The sequence below is a fragment of the Protomyctophum parallelum genome, assembly GCF_964188405.1.
Source record: "Protomyctophum parallelum genome assembly, chromosome: 13".
Taxonomy (NCBI): domain Eukaryota; kingdom Metazoa; phylum Chordata; class Actinopteri; order Myctophiformes; family Myctophidae; genus Protomyctophum; species Protomyctophum parallelum.
Window position 1 is genome coordinate 45,035,519 of NC_139708.1, and position 16,994 is coordinate 45,052,512.

The 16,994-nt window shown below is 46.6% G+C and overlaps 1 protein-coding gene across 1 annotated transcript in view; it reads right to left on the reverse strand.

Annotated features, from left to right (window-relative positions):
* LOC310868710 (protein shisa-9-like) overlaps positions 1-12,861 on the reverse strand; it is a gene marked incomplete at both ends in the record, with an annotated part of 228,195 nt that extends 215,334 nt beyond the window's left edge. The window contains one exon of the mRNA XM_083779166.1: positions 12,173-12,861. Within this exon, the coding sequence (XP_083635292.1) occupies positions 12,173-12,861 (689 nt within the window). The remainder of the gene's footprint in view (positions 1-12,172) is intronic.
* Positions 12,862-16,994: the final 4,133 nt, after the last annotated feature.

The window sequence follows — 16,994 nt, forward strand, 5'->3', positions numbered from 1 at the left end:
TCCCGATTGGCCACACCAGTTCTCTGGTGTAGGAAATGGGCGTATACAATTGAGCCTCTCCAGACCGTAATCCGCCGGCAGGCAATTTTTTATTTGCCAACAGGCTGATTCGGTCTGGCTTATTAGCCAGGCTAGACAAGAGATCCAGCTGGCTCAAAACTTTGGTGCGCACACACACACACACACACACACACGCACGCACACACGCATGCATGCATGCCCACGCACGCACAGAGACCTTTTTATTTGGACGTGGACAGCGCTATACCCACTTACCATGAGTTATTCCCCCCGAATAGCCGTTGTGCTCAAGGGCACACGGTCTGCAGAATGAGCCACCAGGGAACATTTTCCATAAAGCATTCTATTGCTTTGGCCGTATTGTTCTCCATCGCCAGCTCTTTCTCTCTGTTTCATTTATTGTTCAGGCACAAACTGCGCTCTCCATCACAGCTCATGGCAGTCGCTGTTTAGTGTTTAGAGCACAAGATTTAAACCAGTGCACCAACCGAACGCAGCTGTTTCCAAATAGTGCTGGAAAACAGCTTTGAGATATTTGTACTTAAAAATAGCCAATCTACAAGCTCACAATGCGTCGCGTCGAGCTTGTACATCGGCTATTTTCAAAAGATTTCCATACATTTGAAAACTTGTGAAATGGGACATTGTACATAGCGAGTACTTTCTATTTTATTTTATTTTTTCTTGTCCACATTTAGAGTTCCATCATGGCAAGGTAACTACACAAACCAAACCTCTACCAAAGTGGTCTCGCACTTTAAGAGATGTTCCAAATATATACTGTACCACAAACAATGCATTCCCCAAATTGTGCAAACACTGGCCCTCACTCATTTGGATTATTGTCCAATGGTATGGTCTTCTAGTGCTGCAAAAAAGGATTTAGTGAAATTACAATTGGTCCAAAATAGAGCTGCACGTATTGCTCTGTGCTGTACAAAAAGAACAAACACCAACAGAATGCATGCCACTTTGGGATGGCCACTGATGGAGGACAGACTTCATATTTCCCTGCTGTCTTTTGTCAGAGGTATTATTTCATCTAAAGTTCCGGCTGTCCTGTATTGCAGACTGAAGTTCAGCTCTGATGAACACACCTACAATACCAGACATTCAGCACAAGGTCTTTTTACGTTTCCCATCTCAAAAACTAATGCAATGCAATACACAGTAATATATATAGAGCAATGAGAGAGCTGCATAGTCTTCCATCACAAATCAGACGGGCAACAAGTAAATCAGATTAAAAGAATAAAAATCTCATGTCACTTGCTTTTGATGATGGTCATTGAACACTGTTTAAAATATTTCATACTGTAACGGTAGGCTACTCAAACTGAAATTGTATTCATGGTTGCGATGTAATATTTATTACTGTAATTTCGGACTATAAGGCGCACCTGAATATAAGCCGCACCAGCCAAATGTAGGGAAAATCCCAAATATGTACGTATACAAGCCGCACCGGACTATAAGCCGCAGGTGGCCCCCTACTCCCTAGTGGCCGTTTCGTTAGCTCAGAGCCTTAGATGGCTCTGCGTTAGCTGTAAAAATCCATAGATAAGCCGCATCGTTGTATAAGCCGCAGGGTTCAAATCATGGGTAAAAAGGTGCGGCTTATATTACTTTTTTTATATTTAGTTTAGTATAGTTTAGTTTTTAACTGTTTTTCTTACAGTCTTGTCAAATGTATTTCATAATATGATGTAATGTATTATGTGTGGACCCGGCAGGAAGAGTAGCTGCTACTAAGGTAGTATAGCTAATGGGGATCCAAATAAACAAATAAACAGGGGGGCGCAAAAGGGGTCATTGAGCCCTTAAACGGACGACGTTGACCCCCTAGTCAAGTTTATATAGTTTTTCAAATGGCGCACGGCACTTACAGCAGCACAGAACGCACCGCTGCACACTGACAGACAGGTCACCGAGCGCACATAGGTTACTTATGCAAATGCTGCTGAGGACGATTCTAAAAACGCCTTCTGAAACCTGAGTGAAGACGTTCAAATTCTTATTCAAAAATGTTAAAATATGAATTATGTTGCTACATGTATAGACTAACTAATTCAATGCCTTGCTCAAGGGCACTTAAGCGGTGGTAATTTTTACGTGCCGGTCCGGGGATCCGAACTGGCGACATTCCAATATCAAGACCGCTCCGCAAATCGGTCGGCCTCCGCTGCCCCGTGTGTGTGTGTGTGTGTGTGTGTGTGTGTGTGTGTGTGTGTGTGTGTGTGTGTGTGGTAAATGTACATTATATAGCTACATTACCGTATAGACTAGGATTGCAGGCCCACAACAATCTACAGTTGCCACACGTTCTAAATGCCACACGTTCTAAATGACTTATACATATAGGTAAGTATTCACTTACAAGGTGAAGGCATCTTTTAACAGCACTACTAGAATACATATCAGTGTTTCCTGCAGGAAAAAGCTTTGGCATGGTGCAGGGGAGCGCGCGCGGCGAGAGCCACTGAGCCACTGGGGAGGCACTGGGGAGGTACTGGGGGGACACTGGGGAGGCTCTGGGGAGGTACTGGACATTTCATATCACACACACACCATGATTCACTAGCCCCCTAAAAAGAAAAAAAGAAAAAGAAAAGCTTGGCATGGCGCGATTTATTTCAAGCATGGCGCAGCGCCATGCCAACAACATTGTGCAGGAAACGCTGAAACATTTCACAGAATATAATATATACTGTACCAGTTTGCATTAAAACAATTGGTTGTGCATAGGCGGCTGCATAGGCACTTGTGAAACTATAGCCTATAGATTTATTGTATGGATGTGGAGTACTGGTGTTGCGCTGTTGTGAGGTGATGGAGTGGCGTGCGGAGATCTGCAAACTCAACACGGTGAACACGCATATAATAATATAAATGAAATGAGGGCTGAGGCTGATTAAGTTTGCAAATAACGGCCCATGGGCGCTTATATGGTACGAGGGCGGTTATTTGAAGGAGGCGGTTATTACGCAAAATGGTGTCAGAACCTGGGCCGTTATTAGGTGCTGGGCGGCTATTTGAGCATGGGCTGTTATTTGGTAATATACTGTATGTTTATTTTCTCAGTTGCTGTTGCTAGTCATGGCTGCCAGTTCCCACCTGATGTTGTGTGGGAGTCCAGACTGCTCCAGACCGTACTGACTAACTGCTAGCTTACATAATGTCTTGAGGCTCGGACTGAAGTCTAAGACATACAGGTCACCTGGTCTGTTGTCTGCTCCAAAGATGATGACACGATCTCCCAGCATGCAACAGCACATATTCTTCATCACATGTGGGCGTTTCCCTTGGGCTCAACCTTCTTCCAGGAGAAGGTTTCTGGGTTGAATCTCCACAGATCATTGAAGTAATGGTCATTTTTTAAATTACAGCCACCAAATATGTACAGCTCTCCACTGAAGGTAAAGGCTGAATGACTCCAGCGTCGTTCTGAAAGAAGCTGTGTAGAAGGTGTGTTCATCCAGTCGTTGGTCTCTGTGTCAAACATGGTGTTGTGGTACTGACCCAACCTCCAGTCCGTAAGTACAAACATCTTTGTCCCGATGATGGTGGCAGAGTGATCTGATGAAGCAGGAGGTGGAGTTCCTCTGGTGTTGATTAAATACCAGACCATTGTGGTGGAGTCCAACTTGTAGATGCCATTAGTGAGTCCAGTCTTGGTCAATCCTCCATGGATGAACATGACCTTCCCCAAAACACAGGCTGAGTGGTGGTACCTCCCCTCTGGAACGGTCCCAGAAACCTGTGGTTTGAACCATCTGTGGGCATCGACATCAAATGCATAAAGATGGTTGTAGTACTCATGTGTATAGTTTTTGAAGGCATAACCTCCCAGAGGTAGACAGTATATTCTATCAGCACAGCTGTGTGGCCACAGCGCCTGGAGGGAACCTCAAGGTGAGGTTCTCCTGTTCCAGGGGTCCCTGGGGTCAACTTCCTCCAACATAAAGACGCTGTGTTGAAGACGTGTACTTCAATGTGATCTCGTCTCTGGTTTCCGTCTCCTCCAAAGCAGTAGATCTCGTGTCCGACCACCACAGCAGCAGCCTGGTCCTTCCTATGTTCTCCTTCCAGATGTATCGTCCAGTGAAACATTTCACACAGCAGCTCCACCGCCAATGATCGTTGACAAAACTTGTTAGGATGAAGGCAACTCGGGTTCCCTTGTTGCAAATCACTAACTGATGTTTAGTGCATCGCACTGTTATTTATAAAGAACAATGATATGGTTGTGATGTCATTCCATGATTACGTCATATTGCAGGATAGCTATTAGCTAAAGACAATACTGCTGTCAATACTATGACGTCATTCCTCCATATTTGGGCATGGAGATGAATTGACAGGCAACATCCGGAACCGGACTGTTTGTGAGGAAGTGGACTGGCATGAATAGGAAGCGCCTCAAAACCACTCCACACCTAATCAAAACAAAGAATGCAGCTGCTCTGTTCTCCCAGCAAACAGGGTGGCTAGGCTACCTAGTTTCGTGGGACATTTGTGGTCGTAGTGACTACATCTGTCATTAAAATAAAAATGTTTTTTCAGCCATTTTATTAGTTTTAAGGGTAACTGTTGTATAATTGCAATATTACACTTGAGGGTGTGGTTTAACGTGATTATTGCCACTTCAGTGATGCTTGCGGAATTCGACTATGTCTCGTTCCTGACCGCATCCCTGTCGTGGCAATAATCTCGGGGGGGGGGGGGGGGGGGGGGGGGGACACTGGGGAGGCACTCGGGGGGACACTGTGGAGACACTGGGAGACACTGGGGAGAAACTGCAGCCACTGGGGAGACATTGGGGAGGCACTCAGGGGGACACTGGGGAGAAACTGCAGCCACTGGGGAGACATTGGGGAGGCACTCAGGGGACACTGGGGAGAAACTGCAGCCACTGGGGAGACATTGGGGAGGCACTCAGGGGGACACTGGGGAGACACTAGGGAGGCACTGGGGAGAAACTGCAGCCACTGGGGAGACATTGGGGAGGCACTCAGGGGGACACTGGGGAGGCACTCAGGGGACACTGGGGAGAAACTGCAGCCACTGGGGAGACATTGGGGAGGCACTCAGGGGGACACTCGGGAGGCACTCAGGGGACACTGGGGAGGTACTCAGGGGACACTGCAGGGGAGGTACTGGGGAGCCACTGGGCAGACACTGGGGGAGGCACTGGGGAGGTACTGGACATTTCATATCACACACACACCATGATTCACTAGCCCCCTAGCTTGGCATGGCACGATTTATTTCAAGCATGGCGCAGCGCCATCAACATTGTGCAGGAAACCCTGCATATAGGTAAGTATTCACTTACAAGGTGAAGGCATCTTTTAACAGCACTACTAGAGGTAAGTATTCACTTACAAGGTGAAGGCATCTTTTAACAGCACCACTAAGGTAAGTATTCACTTACAAGGTGAAGGCATCTTTTAGCAGCACTACTAGAGAACAAAATGTCCTTTTAGATCAACGTTCAGACTGAGACTTGTTGGCTGAGACTTGTTGTTGTAAAAATGCACCTCTGCCTCCCAGCGAGCCAGTCATCCGTGGCCCGCAATGGCAAATCAGCAGAATTACAAGAGCTCAGCCGTTCAGACCTCCCTCCCCCCCTATCTTCCCTCCAGCCGCCCTTCCTTCCCTCCCCCCTCCCTCCATCCCTCCATCCCTCCCCCCTCCCTCCCTCCATCCCTCCCCCCCTTCCTCCCTCCCTCCCCCCCTCCCTCCCTCCCTCCCTCCATCCCTCCCCCCCCTCCCTCCCTCCATTGCGCTCCAGTGAATCGCCCTTTGCGAGGATTCCTTTATCATTGTGGTTCCGTCGCATCGATACAGCGCTGATCTGCGTCAGCCCCCCTGTCTGCTCTCTCTCTCTCTCTCTCTCTCTGTCGCTGCGTCTCTCTGTCGCTCTCTCTCCGTGTCACACACAAACACGTACCGTCCATAATATATCTTTCTCTCACCCACACACATCCACCACCCCGTCCTCTCTCCTCTCCTCTCCTCCCTCACGCTCTCTCTCTCTCTCTCTCTTTCTCTGTCGCAACATGCCAATCATCTTCTCTATTCTCCCTGGCTTGCTCTTATACTTTCTATCTTTCTTATCTTTTCTTCATCCCCGTTTGTCTTTTTTTTATCCGTCACTTTTGTCTCTCTCTATTTGGGTCTGGCTGAATGGGGCCCGCACGAGGAGAAGCACAGGGCGTGTGCCGACGGCGGTATAATAATATTATATTTAATATATATATATAATATATATATGCAATGAAGGTTGCTTTGTATTCAAGACCTACAAAGAGATATTCTACTAACCCATTTTTGACCCGAGATCAGATTAAAAAAATGTCTTCTAAATCATGACAGTTTTCTGAAAAAGCTATGTTTAACTATGTCAGTCGTTCTTCGATTTTTCAAAAATAGCAGATCTACAAGCTCGTAGCGCGCCACTCGGTGGCGTGCTATGAGCTTGTAGATCTGCTATTTTTGAGTGGTGTAACCACTCCTACAACCAGCAATGTCCGTGCGTACATATGTGGCCATGAGCACGAGTATATGACTATAGAGGTGCTGTTTGCCAGAAACAGAGAGAGAGGTATTAGTGCTGCCTGTTGCCTGCTAATGAGAGAGAGAGAGAGAGAGAGAGAGAGAGAGAGAGGGGGGGGGGGACAGGGGGGTGGGGGGGGAGAGAGAGGGGAGTTGCACCACTCAGTTCACTCGATTTTCAATAGCTAAAGCATTTGCTAACACCAAAAGGGGTTCACGCCCAAAATGGGCTAATGCATTCTCCACCTGTGCATTCATTATTACTCCAGCTCAATCTGGGGGGAAAAAAGTACATCGATGGAGTGCCCTTGGCGCGAGCGATATAACCACTAACTGTGTGCACCGAGAGACCCATTCAATTAGGAACAACGTGTGCTTTTTTGAGTCTTTTCCAGGGCATTTACTGTATATTTCTCCCGCTCTTGGGCATTGTTAAAAAGAGGGAACTATAGAGCACTCAACTAGTTACACCCCAGTGTCTTATTTTAGTTTATTTGATCATCCTTCAGTTTCAAATGCAATATTTAAAGACAATGAATGGAAGCCGTTATGAAAACAAAACAAAACATGTGGATGTACTACTACACTCTCCATTCCTCCGTAGTTCATGTGGGCAGAAATCTCTCTGAGGTCTCCATTGTAAGATTAAGTCTCAGCATGACTTCTTTCAAGTAAAGACATCTTTCTATTAAAGAACAAGACAATTTACATACATAAAGACACCATGAAGACAAGAGCAATAGCGGTGGATATTGCTCTTGTCTTCATGTATGTAAATTGTCTTGTTCTTTGTGTCATGTCAAATGTGTGTATATGTGTTCTTCTGCATACTTGGCTGCTGTGTCGCAAGACAAATTTCAGTGTGAACTGAGAATAAAGTACTATATCATATCATATCACCCCATGCTTTCTCTGCCAGACACTAATATAATAATAATAATAATAATAATACTGCACTGTGCTGACACTGTACTTGCCGTGTTATAGAGATGCAACGATACAGATTTTTCAATTCCGATCCGATCCGATATATTCATTTTGAAATTTCCCGATATCCGATATTTGCCGATCCGATATTTGCTGTAGGCTACATAGCAAATCAAATAAATACAAAAAAATGCATTAACTTTCCATGAGCCATTTATTAATTGTACAAATGCCTTACATTTAAATTCAAAGAGGGGATGTTTATGGTTAAGTGTTTAACCTGTAAAAATAAGAATAAGAAGTGTTTAATTGCACTAAACTTACAATCTGAATGAATATTTGAGCTTCTGACAACAATGTCATGGTTTGGTAACTGAGCCAATTATATAAAGACGGATTTAACCGCGACGACGACGCACGCTTATTCTTCATCATCATCATCGTCACAGCAGCATTATTTTTCAATGGCAATTATAAAGTTACAAATATTTAATCACACGCTAAACAGCACGTGTGTGCAGTTAATATTTAGCAGAAGAATGGATTACAAGAGCAATCTCATCAACAACGTCAGAACGCAGCTCCACACAACTGAACTGCGCATGCAGTGACTTGACTGATCCGTGCGACGACGGGTAAACTGTATACTTTTATTACTGTTAAGTCTGTAAGTGATTCCATTCTATATTGCACCTTAGTGGGGCTTTTTTCTATAAACTGTGTGCAGTCTGTACATACTGAAGGTTGGATTCGCTCACTGCACTGTCTGTGCAGGACGGACTGTAGTAAACATTAAACACGTGTCCCCCTCCTGTATCGGAGCGTAAATCGTGGCGTCAAATCCGATCTCCGATACATTAATTAAGCTGGATCGGAGGCCGATCCCGATATAATATCGGATCGGTTGCAGGGTCTTTGTTTCTGACAAGCTTCCTCTAAAATAGCTTGTTGTTGCCGTGGGTGGTGGGGATTCCCCTTTGAACTATCGCGGTCAACGGTGTACGCTTCTTGGTGTTAAAAAAAAAAGCATTCAATTATACATTTCCATTTGGATCATTTAGCATTTGCTCATTTCCAGCATGTCACTGTGTGAATATTAATCCATTCTGTACGGAAACCCCTTTTGGTGTAAGCATCATGTTATGCTTTAGCTATGAAAAATAGCAGATCTACAAGCTCATAGCGCGCCACCGAGTGGCGCGCTATGAGCTTGTAGGTCTGCTATTTTTTGATAAATCGTTAAAATGTGCCTCAAATCTTTCCGAAAATTGTCATGATTAGAAAACATATATTTTTTTTAATTTCGACGTCAGGCCTGAATAATAAGCTACGGCTCCTACAGGTAATACAGACCACAGACGTTTCAATTCAGGCAGCCAATTCTATCCACTTAAGCACTTATGCGACAATCGCCAAACTGCACGCTGCGAGCTTGTATCTGCTCCCACTGTTTGCTAAGGAGTATACCATGAGGAACAGTGGGCTATAAGCCAACATGCTGTGATCCTATACATGAGATCAGACACTGAGACGTAATGAGTGTGGACGTTTTGCGGAGTAGATTTTCACACTCACAGTTCAGTCGAGTCAGGATCTGGCCGCGGTGTGTATAAAGGAGGACGTGTCAGTAAAAAACACATATCACAAACATCTAAGTGAATAAAAGCACCAACATGAACAAAGAAAATGTCCAGTAATGCCTTTTAGAATCTTGAGGAACGGGGAGTTCCCCCCCCCCCCCTCCCCCCCTTAATGGCCCATGTCTTGACACCCGATAGGACAGCCGTGCAGCGACATCGAGTGCATGCACGCACTCACACACATAATGACAAAAACACACGCGCAGACACGTGCACAGCATGAAGCTCACTTGCTCGTGTTCCCTTTATCTCCACTCCTCCTTATACCTCTATCTCTCCCTCACACTAATGCACGCACGCATGCACACCCGCACGCACACCCACACGCACCGTGTTCCGTGTACCAGAATTAGCAGTTGGCTGTGTTCCAGTCAGATCCGATCAATACTTCAGCCCTCAAAATAAAACAACCTCTCCTCTCCTCTCCTCTCCCCTCCCCTCCCCTCCCCTCCCCCCTCCTCTCCCCTCCCCTCCTCCCAGGAAGACAAACGCTGTGACAGTGACAGCTCCAACCACAGCCTAGCCTGGAACTCACCTATGCTTTCTATGGCATAGGCAGCTCCTGGCAGGATCCGCTGGCAGAAACTGTGTGCAGCTGTTGGACATGAGACTAATTAATTAGAGCGACAGAGAGAGAGAGAGAGAGAGAGAGAGAGAGTGAGAGAGAGGAGTGTGTGTGTGTGTGTGTGTGTGTGTGTGTGTGTGTGTGTGTGTGTGTGTGTGTGTGTGTGTGTGTGTGTGTGTGTGTGTGTGTGTGTGTGTGTGCGTGTGTGCGTCAATTTAACAAAGGTGCAGACGATCAGAAATCAGCAGAGGGTGAGCAATGTTTGCGCTGCTCTATGCCGTATTGAAGTGGACTCAGAGACTCCCTGGAAATAAAAACTGGGTCTGGGTTTCCGAGGCTAACCACAGCCAGGCCCCGACAATACGAGATGGCTCCACTATAGCCGTAGTACGGCCCTCTATAGAACAAACAGAACACTGTTGTTGTAAAAATAGCATTCTCAAAATGCTTCACCTCTCCATCAGTCACCCGACCCTCTCTCTCCCCTTCCAGCATTCTCTCTCTCTCTCTCTCTCTCTCTCTCTCTCTCTCCCTTTTCTCTCTCTCCCTTCTCTCCCTCTCTCCCTCTCTCTCTCTCTCTCTCTCTCTCTCTCATATATGACACCTGTCTTCATCTCCACCTGCATCTCTATTCTTCCCCACACTGGAAGAACTACACAGAGACCGCTGAAACATTATGAAAGACACTTCCCACCCCGCTCACTCACTGTTTGAACTGTTTCCATCAGGCAGACGGCACAGAGTGATCAAGTCAGGGACCAACAGATTCAGTAACAGCTTCTATCCCACAGCGGTATAGTTGCACTCAATGCTGCTAAGAAATGATCTGCTGCTGCGACGCATGTTTTGTTTTTCTGCTATCTTAAGTAAAATTACATGTTTGTGCAATATATATGCCTATAGTGCTGCAGGGGTCGTGCAATAACAGGAAGTCATGTGTGTTTTGTTTTAGCTTTATGTTGTTTTGTGATATGATGCACTGATTGGTTGGCACTTTTAATTTCGCAATTTTCGTAATTTTGCAATGATAAATAAAGATCTATCTATCTATCTATCTATCTATCTATCTATCTATCTATCTATCTATCTATCTATAACTTTATCTCCCTTCTCCATGTCTCTGCCAACTGGCCACTAATACTAATTTGAGTATAGCCTATAATTGTGTCCTCAAAATCTGAGGAAGGAATCGTCCGTGCACGTATTGCACGCTGTGATTGGCTGAGCATTGCATAATGGGTGTGCCACAGGTCACGCGTTAAATATAAGTGTCAGGTAGAGGGGGGATAGAGAGAGAGAGAGAGAGAGAGGGGTAGGGATTGGGTATGTCATATCCCCAAAGGGATATGGACTAGTTTGAATAATTCATACATCCTGACTGACTGATGGCCACTCCTTATTGCTGGAGACTACGATGTATAGACATTAACACAATATCATCATCATCATCTTTACCACCATCCGTCATTCACACAATCAGTACATCCATTCCACTGTCCATCCATCATCAACACATCCATCCATCCAGCCATCAGCTCATTCATCCAATCATCTGATCCACTCACTGATCCATCACTCATCCCGTATAGGTCCATCCATCCATCAGCCCGTTCATCCAGCCATCATCATCATCATCATCATCCCATACGACAATTGTCCCATCTATGCATTATTCCATCCTTTAATGAATTGTATTTTTATAGCGCTTAAAGCGCGCTCAAAGCGCTTTACAATGGTTCATTCATACATTGGGAGGTGAAGCGGCGAACAGTCGACGCCAGCATCCTCACTTCACACATTCACACACCAATGGTGGCGAGCTGAGCTCAGCTAACACCGACCGACTCATTGGAGGCAATCTAGGGTTCAGTGTCTTGCCCAAGGACACTTCGACATGTGGACAGGAGGAGCTGGGATTCGAACCGCCGACCCCGGGATCATTGGACGACCTGCTCTACCTCCTGAGCCACAGCCGCCCACCATGAGTGGTTCTCATAGTGGGGTCCGCAGACCTCCAAGGGCCCTTTGAGGGTGTGTGTGTGTGTGTGTGTGTGTGTGTGTGTGTTGTCGGATTTCCAGATATCCAGATTTGTCTGTAACCAGGCTATAACCAACCAGGGCCCAGTATGCAGACTAATATCCACTCAGTGAGATTAGTATCGCTATGCAAGGCTATACGTTGAGACTGCTTTAACACCCCATCCCAAAGGCTCAATTTCCAGTGACGTAGTGTCTGTGGGGGCCGGAGGGCCAGGGCCCCCATGAGGTTTTTCGGGGAATTGCACCCAACCGCACTGAAGACAGTCAAGACACTGTCCAACACCGCCCTCCCCTGGCTAAACCAGGCATGGGCCCCAATGAGGATTATGAAAACTATTCGTTTATGTATGTAACCATACACAACCGTACACACACACGCACGCAGACAGACAATCAACCAAGCATCCCTCCTGGGTCCTACCTGGTGTTGGTCATCTCCTCCCTCCCTCCTCCTCCTCCTCCTCCCCCCCCCTGGCTCTTCTCCAGGCCCAGCTTGGTGAAGATGCCCACCAGCACCATGACGGCCGCCACGCCGCAGATGATGTAGACGATCATGTGCGTGCGGTCGCGGTCGGGCTCCTCGTGCGCCTCCGTGACGGGCACCGCCGGCTTGCCCGTGTTGGCCCAGACGGGCGTGTCGTAGTTGGAGCAGGACGTCTGGTCCAGGCTGTGCACGCGGAACTGGCAGCAGAAGCGGTAGTAGCAGGAGCCGCAGCAGAACATGTAGACGCCGGCGTTGCAGTTGAACGGCGGGTCCCACTGGCCCATGACGTCGTAGTAGCCCCAGCAGCGGCTGCCGATGGACGGCACCGACGTCTCCTCGTTGGTCTCCGCCGCCGCGGGCGAGACGGGCGTTTCCAGCGCGGCCTGAGGCGAGCCCGAGGAGGGCCCCGATGTCCGGTTGTTGGCGTCGCCGTCGGAGGTCGTCGTGGTGGTCGTCGTGGGAGGTTGTTCCTGGGCGTACGCCCCCCCCCAGCACCCCGAACTACTAGTCCTCCATCCTCCCAGAGACGTGAGGACGCCCAGGAGGACGATCCAGAGGGACAGGCTCCGCCTCCTGGAGCCCATGCTGAGAGGGTGATGATGCGCGGAGGAGGAGGAGGTGGCCATCTTGGTTTTAATATAATTTATTTGAGCTGGGAGGGTTTATATTTCCAATATCTGCCGGGCGGGAACGCCTCGGGATCCCAGAGAATGGAGTTCTCTAATGTTGCTCTGGAGAGGGAAGTCCGGAGCTCACTGGTGGAGCTGTTGCCCAGCGACCTTTGACGAGTCACAACGGGATTATCAAAGTTACTGACGGGCCCAAGATGAAAGGTCCCTGGTTTGAGAAAGGAACCAAGATCCCCCAAAAAATAAATAAATATAAGCCTCTAGTTTGTTCTCCAGGTCTCAGATGGCTGTTGCCACGGTAAAACTTTGTCTTTGTTTTGTGTTACTTCACACAGGCGGTGAGAAAGGCCAACTCCAGGATTCGAGGAGAAGTATGGCTTTCAGGTTAGCCTATATTCACGGCAGGAAACACCTGGAAGAGGAAAAAAAAGAGCATTCAGTCAGCATTGTGGGAGTTGGTAGAGTACACAGAATACCACTAATCATTACAGGATGCTCTAAAGAGCATTCAGTCAGCATTGTGGGAGTTGGTAGAGTACACAGAATACCACTAATCATTGCTCTAAAGAGCATTCAGTCAGCATTGTGGGAGTTGGTAGAGTACACAGAATACCACTAATCATTGCTCTAAAGAGCATTCAGTCAGCATTGTGGGAGTTGGTAGAGTACACAGAATACCACTAATCATTGCTCTAAAGAGCATTCAGTCAGCATTGTGGGAGTTGGTAGAGTACACAGAATACCACTAATCATTGCTCTAAAGAGCATTCAGTTAGCATTGTGGGAGTTGGTAGAGTACACAGAATACCACTAATCGTTACAGGATGCTCTAAGTACATATAAGTAATGTATAATTACAATTTTTTGGTATTTTTTCCCCAATTCCCAGTACGTTTACTTCTACTCCACTATACATCTCAGATGTATCTCTTTTACTCCACTGCATCAGTGGTTCTCAAAGTGGGGTCCGGGGACCCCTAGGGGTCCTAGAGGGAGTCCCAGGGGGTCCCCAGCTAAATGATAGTTTGGAACCAAAATGGACCCCTATGGGTCTGTAACTCTAAATCTTCAGAGATAAATTAATGTTGATTTTACAATTTATAAATTGGGTTTTCCAGAGATAGAAATGCAGCCGTAGACTAATGCATGTCAAACTGGGGGTCCTTGAAAGTAAACGGGTTGAGAATCAGAATATCTTCTCTCATATCTTTTCAAATGGGGGTCCGCAGGGCTAATTAGTGTGTTTGGGAACCACTGCACTACATGAATCTCAGTGTTAGTTCATACAGGGACACGCGAGTCGCATATACCGAAAGCTGTAATCGGCTGCCAGTCGGCTGCCAATTCTCATTCACATTCTCAGCTGAGCATTACGTCACTCATTCATTCTCCAATCAGAGCTCATATACGTCATTCTGCTTCACTACTACAGCTGCTTCTTGGACCACATGCAGCTGTCAAAGCTCTCCTCCACCACTCCAGCCTCCACCACCCCAGCCTCCACCACCCCAGCCTCAGTAAACTAGAATTCAATATTGATAAAGTAATCTAGAATTCAATGTTGATATTGCTCTAATCTGATTCATGGCTTTAACGTTAAAATGCATCGTTCAAGTTGTATGCTTCAAGTTTGAAGCATACAACTCCCTTTGGAGTGAGTGTGGAACTATAGTGGCCCTCTGGAGTGAGTGTGGAACTATAGTGGCCCTCTGGAGTGAGTGTGGAACTATTACTGTTACAGGATTCTCACTTGTGAGTCACCCTGTGGACTCACAAGTGCTTTTGAGGAAGACAGAGGAAGACGTGAGAGAAAAACAAATCAATCTCGCTGCTCAACATGCTTCTTAATGGAGCCAATGAGTCCCTGGTGAGCCAGTACTATACTCACAGACACAACAGAGTCTCTGTGTGTGTGTGTGTGCGCGTGTGCGTGTGCGTGTGCGTGTGCGTGTGCGTGTGTGTGTGTGTGTGTGTGTCTATATGGATACCTGGCTGCACAATAGGATATCTGTGGCGATATTAGGCCCTCGATAATGATAATATCAAACCATTCAATATATTGCGATATTCAATATATTATTGCAAGAGATTTCATCAACATTATAAACACGACAACACCCGTCACTGAAATAAGCATAAAAGGCAAAAATCTGGAATTAGTGATACCTTGCGTTTTTGTCACCTCACTCACAACCCCCGTCACTCTGACACGACGCCTGACTCAGATCCCTGTCGCTCTCCACAGGTAAGCCTATTTTAGTTTTAGTCTCTTGAATAGTCTTCACTTAGTTTTAGTCACATTTTAGTCACCCGGAATGTTTTAGTGTTTAGTCTAGTTTTAAGTCGACTAAATGTCATGCAATTTTAGTCGACTAAATCTACGGGTGATTTAGTCGACTGAAATGTGTTTTGGTGGGCCTTGATGCCACCGTAATGACAGATTTTATACTTTTATACCGATCTACAAGCGTTTTCAGCATGCAACCATGTGTAAAATGACTTGTACTGGATCTCTTGTCCACTAGTCCCTTCCTAACATTTTAGTCTAGTTTTTATTTCATGACGAAATTGTCGATATATTTAGTCTTAGTTTTAGTCGTCGTAGCTTAGTTTTCATTTAGTTTCCATTTAGTTTTCGTCAGTGGAAAAAGGTAGTCGACGGACATTTTTCGTCTTAGTTTTAGTCGACAAAAACAACACTGCTCCCCAGGTAAGCCCCCAGGTCATCGTGAAATCACATGACATCAGTCCCCTGCTGGTCCCCCCCCCCCCCCCAGGCATGCCCCCAGGTTCGTGACATCATCTGTGACATCAGGTGAAAAAGTTCCATACCCAGCATTCCCAGCTGATACCCTAATACAATTCCTGTTATGCCCATATAAGGAGATCCCTGACTGTGATCAATATTAAGCCCATATGTGGGAATGCCAATACATATGATCGTATTGTGACATGTCTCATGATAACCACTGTGGTTGCCGCCAAGGTCACAGTTAACTATGGAATCATGCATTTCCCGTCAAGTCAGTCAAAATCCCCATATATGGAGAAAGTCCCATATATGGTGCCCATTCAGGTCTCGTCACAATGCATGACATCATCAGGGATGGAGGTCCCTGATGTCATAGTAATATATCGTAGTATTGCGATATATTGCGATATCGATATTTTTTGCACAGCCCTAGTGTGTGTGTGCGTGTGTGTGTGTGTGTGTGTGTGTGTGTGTGTGTGTGTGTGTGTGTGTGTGTGTGTGTGTGCATGTGTGTGTGTGCATGTGTGTGTATGTGCGTGCGTGTGTCTGCTGGTACACAAACAAAACACCAACAAAAACTCACTATACTAATGTGAACAATTCTCACCTTGTTTTCTTTTACAAATGCCATGTGATGTCGGCCGCACGCAGACAGGCAGCGGCTATTTGGAGGGACTCCAGCCTATAAGAGGGCGTGTCACCCTGGTCACCCAACCAAAGAACTAAGAGGGCGTGTCACCCTGGTCACCCAACCAAAGAACTAAGAGGGCGTGTCACCCACACCCACCAATGAACTTGCCCCGTGGCATTCCCACGAATAATCTCTCCATTGATGAGCGGCGGCCGCACGTAATCCGTTACTCTGGCCTGGCCTGGCCTGGGGGGGCGACGGGGGGGGGGGGCTTTTGGCTATACCGAAAGCGCCAACAGAGACTCCTCACGACAAAAAGAAACGATGAACAAACAGATGAGTATACGGGACAGAAAGTCAATTAGCTCCCGAAACACGAATCCACGGAAGAAGAGACTATATTCCGGTATATATGTGGGATGACAGACAGACAGATACTGGACACAAAACTACTTGTTGTGGGGGAAACACGTTGGTGGAACTTTCAGGTATAATCCCTGGACGACGGGTCCCTCTGCAAAATCCAAGAGTCCTGATCAGGTGTCCCCGTTTTCCTACTCCGCAGATTAATGTGCCTCCGTCGGGCTCCACAGCTCTTCAGCTCACCTTTGCTGTTGAAGCCTTTGGATGTTTGAGGGCGACGGCATCGTTGAGGGTTTCTCTTTTATGTGGTCGTTTGTTTCGTCCTCAGTAAAAAAAAGTGTTCAAAAGGGTTCAAGTTACTCTGCGGGGTCCAGTTTCCCTTCC